General features: G+C 41.8%; 1 protein-coding gene across 1 annotated transcript in view; it reads left to right on the forward strand.

Moving 5' to 3' along the window:
- The first annotated feature begins 675 nt into the window (after positions 1-675).
- The window catches only part of LOC102866468 (primary ciliary dyskinesia protein 1-like), a 274,244-nt gene continuing 263,577 nt past the window's right edge, over positions 676-11,342 (forward strand). Inside the window, exons 1-2 of the mRNA XM_006902504.1 lie at positions 676-814; positions 3,014-3,114. Of these exons, the coding sequence (XP_006902566.1) occupies positions 676-814; positions 3,014-3,114 (240 nt within the window). The remainder of the gene's footprint in view (positions 815-3,013; positions 3,115-11,342) is intronic.

Consider the following 11,342-nt stretch of genomic DNA (forward strand, 5'->3'; position numbering starts at 1 on the left):
TTCTTGGCACAACCCGGTAAGCACGTCCAGGGCAGCATCTGTTAACTGAAATATGTCAATTGGTATACCCTCTATTCCTGGAGCCTTATTTTTTTCCATGTCCTTCAAAGCAGCCTGAACTTCCTCTTTCATCACCATAGGCTCCTGCTCATATGCTGTTTCACGAAATTCCTCTGTGTCTTCCAATTCCTTTCGATACAGTGACTCTCAGTATATTCCTTCCATCTTCTTTTAATACTTCCGGGATCATTTAACGTTCTGCCGAAAGCATCCATGATTATAGCAACTCGAGGTTTGAATTTGTTCTTCAGTTCCTTGAGCTTAAGATATTTAACTATTACTTAAACATTTCCCCAGCTTATTTGACAGTGACATTCCTTACCTCCCCCCCCATGCTCCCTATTATATTAGCTTTATAATAGCTTGAGGAACATCTCAGGAAGAGGTTGTGAGTGTTGTAAGAAAACTAATGGGGTCACTCTGTGTGGAACTGTAGTGGCTGGAGGCTCTGGGAAGGCGTGTTGAAGTGCAGTAACCACAGAAGTGATAAGAGGTGCATTTGTCAAATATTGAGAGAGAATGTGGATATTTTCTCATGATTATTGTGCTGCTACTATTTCATTCCCAGGAAATGACCTTTGGCTCAAAAAAGAAGACTTTATTTTTCATGATAAAATGGCAGAGGTGAAAAGCCCAAGCAGAGAACTAAAGAATGCTGAAGAATTGTTTAGTAAAGTATCACCCGTACTTTTGAAGAGCCTCGTGGAGGAGCCAACGAAAAGAGCACATGTACCCAACCACTTGCTAGAGTCCAGTAAGTAATGAGAAAAGAGAGTTGCTCCAGAGCATACAGTTCCTCACTGAAGCCAAAGTTGAGAAATCATAATGGAGCTTTTTGTTGCTGATTTATTTATAGTTTCATGGGCTCTAATTGCTGGGTTGTGGTTTTTTTTTTAAAGAACAGTGGTTCTATTTAGATCAGTAAACCCCTTTCTTAACTACTGCATTTTTGTGGAGTGCTTTAGCCACAAGTTGTACGGCTTCTTCTTCCTCAGATATCTTTCCTATCTTTTCCACTGCCTGTGTCACTTTCTCCACCTGTCATTGTGACTGTTGAGCTACTTTCCCCCTTTGTCCTGCTCTCCAGGCTGTTCTTTGTATCTAGCTGGATGTTGTACTGTGCTACTCCAGTACTCTCAGTGCTTTTCCTGGAATGCAGGTAGAGCTGCCTTTTCTTTCCTTGACACTTCTTTACTCTTTGCTGTGCAACCTGAACCAATACATCTGGGACCATCTTCATACTTCCTCTGTACTTCTACATGGCTCTGGACACACCAGGTTACTTTGCTGCTCCTTTTTCATGTTTGTCTCTTAATTTGATACACTTGGTAAATCCTATAGATATTATGTGGCAAGCTAATAATTTTGCCCATTATAACATCTACTCCTGATTTATTCACCTGGTTAGCTCCAAAGCCCAGGTCATTATGGGAAATCCAACAATATGCGGAAAGGAAGGAGAATCATATCAACTGCAAAATGAAAACTGGCTACATTGTTACATAATGACTGGATTTCTGAGGATCATGACCCAGCCAGATGGATATGTTACCTTCATCAGCACAGTCAATGTTATTTTACCTTGTACATTGGTACTAATTACTTTCAGGTAGACTGTGTGAATTAGTCAGATAGTAGATTTATTTCTTTGTTTATTTACTGTGGTTGTATTTCATATGGCAAACCCATGGGAGAATTCTTATTCCATTCTACTAGTGGAGATACTGACTCTAGAGGAGTCTTCTGAGGTGGTTCAGTTGTGAATATGAGAGCCAATATTAGGGCTTGGAGCTCAGCATCCATCTTTCTTGTCTGCCACCTCAAGGACACAGCTCATGCCTAAAGAGAGAACTGGGAAAGGCTCATATAGACTTTGTGAGCTTGGCTGTTTTTTGTGTTTTTTTTTCTCTATAATTATATTTTATTAATTTTCATAAACATTTACAGAGATTTTGGGCTTCCACTCATTCATTGTTGCACTATTCTCTCTGTTTTAACTTTGTTCTCAAAACTGAAAAATGATGCTCACATTACAACAAAAGCTGAGACTTATCCAAAATTATAATTATTTTGAGCTTTAACATTAAAAAAGTTAAACATGCAGTAATGAGATTAAGCACTTGTTGTTTTAATCTGAACTGAGTATTTATTACATTGTAAGCAAACACAGGGCCAATCAAAGAGCTAGGGTGGCATGAATTTAGACAGACCTTGTCAGGTTTTACAGACACTTATAGAAAAATGTATGAAAGCAAACAGTTCTAGGGAACAATATATTGTAAGATTTCCCTTGTTCCTGAAAGCCTGAGGGAATAAATCACTCCTCCTCTGCTAAAGCCCAGCCCATTCTGGCAAGGCCAATTACTTATGGCACCAGCCTGTGCCAACAGATAAGAGAAGAAAGAAGAGAGCTGGCCAGAAACTACATAGACCCTGAGGCTGGAAGAAGGACAGGCTAAGTAACAGGTGCCCACTGGATCAAGTTTGTTGAGCAGTTGTTGTTATTGTTATGAGTTGCCTGTTGTTGAGCAGAGACTAAATAGCTCCAGTTTACCCTGAATCGATGATGATGCCTCATTGAGTCTCAGCCTCCCTACACCTAGGTATGGTTTAAAATGAAATGTTGCTACACACAGCCTCCAGTGTTGTTTGTTGGTACATTCTCTGGTTTCAAAATAATTAAGAGACTAGAACCAGAACCTTTCACATATATGAGCTTATATTATAATGGTAAAATCTCCCATGAGATGCTTAAAAATAGAAACAGAAATAGTCCGGATTACTAGAAACCACTAATCTTGTTGAGAGCTGTGTTCTCTGCCTGAAACTTTCCAATGCTTATAATGTCCCAAATTAAAGAGATTCCATGTTTATAAGGTTTTGTTTAACTTATTTTTTTATTAAATCTTTCATTTTTGTCTAATAATGCACTTACCTATATTGCTTTTTATAGAGGTTTACACGAAACTTCTGAAAAATAATGTCCTACAGGCAAAACCTGGCATACTGCATTTTGGAGGCTATCAACTAGAAAAACAACACAAACAGATTCTGGTAGGTGCTTTTTAAGTGGAGTAATTAATCATAATTATAAAAGAACTTGAATGTTGTGTGTTTTTATTACTCATTCATTTAAAGAGCAGCATAATGAGAAGACATATATGTCAGTTGGGCCAGAAAGGTAGTTCTGGGTTGAGAATCATTTGAATTGCATTAATACCTTTGGACAAGTACCTCCTTACCACCAAAATTCTTCTCAGAACATTACTAAATGATTCTTGTGTTACTTGATTTCATTCTTTGTAAGAACTCAGTGGTGGATGTATTATTATCCTTGGTGTAAAAGTAGAATTCTTCATTCAGGAGCACTCAGACCTAGCTATCTTCCTCGAGACCTGAACCCCTAAGGGAGGGCTACCTCACAAGAAGTCCCAGAGTTTTCTGTTCAGTCTGGATTGAATCAGATTCCTATTCCTAAATCATTTTGAACATTCTGGCTTCTGGATGGCCAGGTCTGGAAAGCTGGAGTCACCTCCACTGAGTAGATTCTGAAAGAAGTAGATGAAAGCAGGCTGGCTCCTCACTATTGCAGTTTAGCACAGAGCTGTGTGAAATACTGGTTTTTCCTGAATTTGCTTCATCAGCCTAGATGCTTACACTGAGATTTGTGTAATTACGGGGTTCTCATATCCTGTACTGAAAAAATAACATTTGTAACATCCTCAAGTCACACTGATAAACTGTGGACCTTAAATCTGAGGCAGACTGGTATTGGGGCACGTGGAGGAGTTGGGTAGAGATGGTGTTACTGAACACAGAGGGTTCTTTTCATTGTCACTTGCCAATAAGACAGATGGATTGTGATATCCAAAGCACTTTATTGCAGATCTAGGAGAGCAGAGAAAATGCTCTCAAAAACTGCCTCTCAAAAACAAAACAAAACATGAAAACAAAAACAAAAACCTGCCTCTATATCTAAGGATGGTTATTCGTTTTTATATTTAATTTAGATATTAATCCATTTAAGATAGATAGTTCTAAGGTACATTCAAAGAATAGTTTATATACAATTACTAGTACACAGACAACATGAAGTACAGTTTGCACATGGCTGAGAAAAATGTCATTTTAAAAGACAAATGCTAGTTCAGGAAAGATATATTTTATTCCTCAGTAAACTGATACCTTAAGGTAATCTACATGGCAATAGAGAAGTTAAAGCAAGGTCTGAGAACAAAAGATATATTAATTAGATGTTTCAACCAGTTTTGCAGGCTGGAAACACAAGAGGTCAAGGTTTTAGAGTTGGACCTTGTGTTTGAATAATCTTCAGCTTATTAATACCACACTATCAGTGGCATTTCTAATGTGGCCCTCGGAGGCCTTAGCTTTGCGTATTAAGAATCTGCACTTTGAGATGTGCCTGTCTTAAAATGGATCATTCCAAGAAAGAATTCTGATGGTCTGTTTAGAGTGTGCAGCATCTCTGCTGGACACTGGCAAATGGTAAAGCTTTCAGAAGGTGGAGTTAGATTTTGGTCAGACATTCAGCCTCAACTGAGGAGTTCCCAGTTTTTGTCGTTTGGTTTTTAATTCATTTTTATTTTATATTAGTTTGTTTACAAAGTTTGTATACATTGTGTTCCACACTATTCCTTGTTTACATTTTGTTTCATATAATCATTCCCACGAATTGTTCTATAAAATTAATCACCATTGGATTTTGCCCATCATTACCCTATCTTTTCAGGTCCCCACTGGATCTGTCCCATTTCCTTTGCCTTCTCCCTCCACCCACCAAATTGTGCAACCCTGTGGTTTTACCCCAACCCATCCTTACCCCTCTGCTTCCACCTGTTTCCTGCCTTGGGTCCCCATATATGTTTTACTAATTATCCTTCTATTTTTACAGTAATGGTCTTATGTAGTATTTGTCCTTATGAAACTGAGTTAGTTCACTCAGCATAATGCTCTCCAATCTCACCCAAGTTATGCAATATTTTTTAAATCATTGCTCCTGAATGCTGTACAATATTCCGCAGTGTGGATATATCACAATTTCTCAATCCACTCAGTTGTGGTTGGGCATCTGTGTTACTAAACACGAGGGGTTCTTTGCATAGTCAAATGCCAGTAAGACAGATGGATTGCAATATCCAAAGCAATTTGCAGATTTGGGAGGGCAGAGAGAATCTTCTCAATAACTGCTCCCCATCTGGAAGTGGTCATTACGTTTTTATACTTGGGTTAGATGTTAATGTCCTTAATATATTACTTTTGTTAGTTAAAGTTACAGGATTTCTTCATTAAAAAGAATAACTTACATATAGTTACTAGTAAACAGACAGCTTATAAAAGAGTTAACATATGATTGAGAAAAACCATTTTGGAAAGGAAAGATGCATTTCCTTTCCTGGTAATAGGCAGTTTAAAGTACTTTACATGGCTAAAGAAAGGGAAAAAAGAATTCTAAGGCAAAATAACTACTTTTGTAGGCTGGAAGTAACTGATGGGAGTTTTATAACTATATTGACATGTTTGGATAAGTATGAATTTATTAATATAAGGTCACCGAGGATGGACAGACCCCAGTTCAGGCCAAGAAAAACAGTTTATTGAGGAGAAACTTCCAGACTGGCTCTAAATCAGAAAAGCAGCCCCACTAAAAGTTAGAGAGGGATATTATATTTTCTTACTAGGAACTTGGGGAGGGGGATGCTCACAAATGTTTTTTACAAGATAGGGAAGTGTCTGGGTCTCAGATAACTATTGCTGAGAAAGTAGGTAGAGCAGTTTCACATTCTTTTTTTTATTTGATATTTTAATGAAGGTTTATACCTTTATTAGAATTTGAGTTTCTAATCATTCATTGTTGCACATTTCCCTCCCTGCCCCCCACTCCAGGTAGCTTTTTTCTTTGGAGAAAAGAGTAATTTCATTGTTATATAGACACCACCCCACAACCCCCCAGACACACATCCCCCAGCCCCGGACACTTTACTATGCAGCTCTTAAATGCCAATAAAACCTAATCATATATTCTTTTATACAATTCTCTCCCTCGTCTGTTTCAATGCCATGTAGATTATTTATCCCCTTTTTCCTTGGTTTCCCCCCAGCCCCGATGTTAGTCCTGTTTTATAGGGCACAGAGAACCAGTTGAAGTGAAACAAAGGAGTTTATCATCAGCACTTGGGCAGGTTTGCTCTCTTAGGCTACAGAAAGTCAGAGAAAGGCAGTAAAGTTGCACGTGGGGAAGCTAAAGGTAAAGTTTTCTATGCAGGGAGTTGGAGGTAGGGTGGTCTGTTCGGTGGTCAGCTCTCTGTGGAGAACACTAATTGGATGCCCTCTGCTTGTTCCCATATAAGGAGCTACTCAGGATCCTCAGGTGGGTTGTGTCATAGATGACAGTTATGCAGGTTGTGGCTGGCTCTCTTCTGATTAGCTATAGCCATCTTACACCAGGCTGATTGGAATGTCTCCCGGGAGGTGTGGTCAGCATGGAATGTTGACCAGCTCCCAGATGGCCTTTCATTCCAGCCTTTTTGGTTATATGGGGGCACATAGTCTTTCTTGCTACTTCTGCTGAACAGGGGCAGTGAATAGGACTAGCTGGTGGACTGGGTGGAGGTTCGCAAGGGAGCTGGGAGTAAGGGTGAAGCAGAATTTGATTTACGGTGACACAGGAGATCTCTTGAATTTGGCTCTGCAAAAACTTAAAAAACCAAGGAACAACCATTAATGCTAAAAACACTATTAGGAAAGGGCCAAGAATCGGGGCCAGCCAGGTAAAGAGTGGAGTTTGCCACCATCCTTGTTATAAGCTGCATGGACTTCTCCTGTTTTGGGGGGGTTTTAAAAAATTATTATTATTATTATTATTATTATTATTATTATTATTATTATTATTATTTTCTGTAAGTTATCTAGATTTTCTTCTACTACTGCACTTTCATTGATATAGTAGCAGCATTGCTCATTAAGAAAGAGACCAGTGCCACCTTTATCAGCTGTAAGTAAGTCGAAGGTGCATGTGTTCTGCAATACTACCCAGACAAGAGAGGTGATTTTCACTTGTAGTGAGGCCAGAGAGTTTTCTGAGGCTAGGAGGTCTGGGTGTAGGCTTTTAAGAAGTCCACGAGTCACCTCGATGAAGGAGGGGATGTTTATCTGAGGTAGATGTGTGTGGGACTGATGGAAGGGTCTTATCAGCATGTTTCCATAGAAGATGTCATAGCAGAGATAGATAAGGTAGGTAGAAAGCTAGCAGAGGAGGTTTGTGGTAAATTATGCATGAGAAGAAAAGGACGCCTGTAGAGTAGTTCAAATGGCCTGAATCAAGAGCGTGGAGCTGTGCATAGCCTAGTCAGAGCTAGAGGGAATAGAGTGGGCCAGGAGAATTTTACCTCTATGAAGAGTTTAGTGAGGTGATCTTTGAGGAGACATTAGCCCGTTCTACCTTTGCAGACAACTGAGGGTGGTAGGGTACGTGCAGTTTCCAGGTGATGTTCAGGGTTATTGATACTTGCTGAACAGCTTGAGAGATGAAGGCATGTCCATTGTCTAACTGGATATGACCAGGTAAGCCTAAGAGAGGGGTATAATTTCTTCTATCAGAGTGGAGAAAACTACTGCTGCCGTCTCATGTGTTGTAGGGAATGCTTCGTTCCAGCCTGAGAAGGTGTCTACTAGAGTTAGTAGGTAGTGCCACTTCTTGTGTCTTGGCATGCGAGTGAAATCAACTTACTAATTTAGTCCTGGCAAAAATTCTCTCATTTGGTGTGTAGGAAGCTTGGGGTGCATGCTGCCTTGGGGTGAGACTTTAGTGTAGATAGAGTATCGAGAATGAACTTGGTGTATTTTTTTCTGCCGAAGAGTGTGTAAAGAATTAAAGATAGACAAAGTGAAAAAAGCCTTGGGGTCCAATGTGGAGAGAGTTATGGATATCGGTCAAGATCTCAGGATATTGGAGTTCTTATCTCCAAGAAAGATCCAACCTTGAGGTGTAATGTGTCCCCCCCCCCTTTGCTGGTAAGCTGTCACCTTCTGCAGAATAGATAGGACTAATTTTGGTAGTGAGGAAAAGGACAGGAACAGATGAGATGCAGGTGAGGCTGCAGACAACTGCATCAGCTCTGTCACTTCCTTGAGCCACAGGAGTCTGAGCAGACTCATGTCCTTTGCAATGTACAGTAGCAACTTCAGAAGGCAAAAGGAGAGCTTTTAACAGCTTAGAGATGAGGGTAGCATTAACAACAGGTGACTTTTGCTGATAAGGAACCCTCATTCTTTCCATAGTGCAACGTGGAAGTGAGCAATAAGGAAGGCATATTTGGAGTCAGTATACATGGTGACTCACTTCCCTTTAGCTAAAATAACGGCCCTGGTGAGAATGACTAACTCAACCTTTTGTGAAGAAGTTTCTTCTGGCAGGCAGTCAACCTCTAAGGTGTTTTGGTTAGTGACTGCTCTGTGGTTATAGGCTGCTCTGTGGATGGCCATCAGGGCTCAGGGCTGAACTGCCATCAACAAACAGAGTAAGGTCAGGGTCTGATAAGGGGATGTCCATCAAGCTGGACCTGGGTGAAGACAGATTATCGAGTACTTCCAGGCATGTGTGATCAGAGGAAGGATGGAAGGAAGAAGGGAGGCTGGGTTAAGGAGTGGCGACACTTTGGAAAGTAATGGAGGGATTTTCAATAAACAGGAGGTAAAAAAGTCTTGTAAACTAAAGAGGGTTAAAGCTTTGTGTGTGAAAAGATCTGTAAAGACGATGTGGAGAGTAAACAGTGATAGGCTGCCAGAGTGTAAGTTTGAGAGCTTCTCTAGCTAACTCAGCTGCAGCTCCAAGAGTACTCAGGTAGGGTAACCACCCTTTGACAGTGGTGTTAAGCCTAGACAGGTAAGCAGTTAGTTGGTATATGGGTCCTGCAGGCTGTGCAAAGACTCCTACTTCCTGGCTTGCCACCCATCCATGAACAGACAGAAGAGCTTAGTTAGGTTGGAAAGAGAAAGAGGAGGAGCAGAAAAAAGAGTGTCATAAAGTGTGAGAAAGGCTTTGTGAACTGTGGTATATGAAGTAAGCAGACCTATGGGGATTTCATGGACTGCATCATATAAAGGTCGTACTAGAGTGGCAAAGTTTGGGACCCAGTGTCGGAAAAATCCCATGAGCCCAAGAAAGGAGAGTGTTTGATCTATGTTTTCAGGAAGTTGCAGAGACTAAATGACTGAAAGGCGGTTGACAGTGAGAGATTTTGTGGTGGGGTAAGGAGGGGCTGCATAGGAGGAGGTCATTGACATGTTGTAGCAGAACACTAGGGGACAGAGAGAGGCAAGATCTTGGCTAAGAGCCTGGCCAAAGAGGTGGAGGCTGTCATGGAACCCCTGTGGGAGAACAGTCCATGTTAGCTGTCACAGCATGTGGGTATGAGGGTCTGTCCATGTGAAGGCAAACAGGAAATAGGAGTTAGGGTGTAAGGGGATTATGAAGAAAGCCTCTTTTAGATCTAAGATAGTGAAATGGATGGTGGGTGATGAGATGTGTGAGAGGAGTGTATAAGGGTTGGGAACTACTGGATGTGTGGGGATAACTGTGTCATTGATGAGGTGCAGATCTTGGACAACCTAATAAGCTCCTGACTGTTTATGAACTGGGAGGATAGGAGGGTTACAAGGGGGGGGGGTTAATGGGAATCAGAAGTTCTTGACTGAGAAGCTGGGAGATGTTGGGAAGGAGACCACATCTATGAGCAACAGAGAGGAGAAACTAGTGTGGGGTCCTTTAGAGAGCTGAAAACAGGTGTGAGGTGGGAGGTAATTACTGGGTTTGAAGTATCCCACATGACTGGGTCTAGTTCAGAAGGAGGAAGTGGCTTGCCATCCTGGGAGGCTGACAGGTGAGACAAGAGGAAATAGGATAGAGATATTCATAGAAGGTGGTGAGGCCTGAGGAATAGAAATGGTTGCCTGGAGTGATTATAAAATGTCTCTACCTAACAGGGGAACAGATCAGGAAGGTATAACTAGGAAGGAGTGTGTGAAAGGAGTGGTGTCAAGTATGCATGGCAGGAGAGGGTGTGCTAAGGTGGGTTTGCCATCATAACTGCAACTTGGGAAGGAGTAGTAGCACTTGAGAAAGTGGGGAGGACTGAGTATGTAGCCTCCATGTCTATAAAAAATGATATAGCCTTACCTGTTAGTACAATGGTTATGCTAGGCTCGGCAAAGGTGATGGGGGTCATCGAGGCTAGACATCACCAATCTACATCCATGAGACCTAGGAGTTCTAGGGGTGGGACTGCCTCATAGGCAGATGGTAACTCACTGCAGCTATGCACAGCTGGTGGCCAAGCCACAGTAGGGCAGTCACTTTGCCGGTGACCTGATTTCTAGCAGGCTCAGCATGACTTAAGCTGGTGGTCACAGCTGCAGGCACAACCTGGCATAGTGACCATTCAGCCTATTTAAGCTCCAAGTAGGGTGGTGTTGCACCCAGGACCCCTCTTACCCATGAGGGCTGCCACAATAGATTGGAGTTTGGAGCACCACCTTCTGGTGCAAGTTAATCTGTTTGGCCACTTCAGCCATGTCCTCCCTGGAATTAAAAACTCTTGATAACCATGTTTACCAAATCGCTAATTGGGATTTGATGGCCATTTTCAGCCTTTTTTGAGTTTTTTTCATATATCTGGAGCTGACTGGGTGATAAAATAAGTAGCTAGAACTGTGGAACCTGGGGCAGTGGAGGGATCTAAGTGGGTATTATTACATTAAGGTTTCAGTTAAGCAACTTAACAAGACAACTGGGTTCTTATCAGGGCCTTGTGTGATTTCCTGAAGTTTGTTATAATTAATAACTTCCTAGGTGGCACCTTGCTTGCCTGCTAAGAGACACTGGAGCATGCAGTCCCTTTGGCATGTGCCGTCTAGCCTTGTTCATAATTCCTGTTAGGCTCAATATCTGGGATGACAGCAGCACCTCCCAGCATTTTTGGTCAGTGAGATGCACCTGATCTGTGTGCACGCAAGTCTGTTAGAATGCAGTCTTTCTCATCAGGAGTAAGAGTGGAAGTGAGAAAGACATGGAGGTCATGCCAAGTTAGATTATAAGCTTGAGTTAGATAGTGAAATTCTTTGAGCCGGGGGAACGCATGCCACCACCCGCTGGGGGGAACGCACGCCACCGCCCGCCAGACCGGGGGAACGCTGCCGCCAGACCGAGGAACGTCGCGAGAGGGACCCGGAAGAGACCCGGGGAGAGCAGCAGCCAGCCACCTGCC

The sequence above is a fragment of the Elephantulus edwardii genome, unplaced genomic scaffold (assembly GCF_000299155.1).
Source record: "Elephantulus edwardii isolate Elephantulus edwardi_28Jun2011 unplaced genomic scaffold, EleEdw1.0 scaffold00419, whole genome shotgun sequence".
Lineage (NCBI taxonomy): Eukaryota > Metazoa > Chordata > Mammalia > Macroscelidea > Macroscelididae > Elephantulus > Elephantulus edwardii.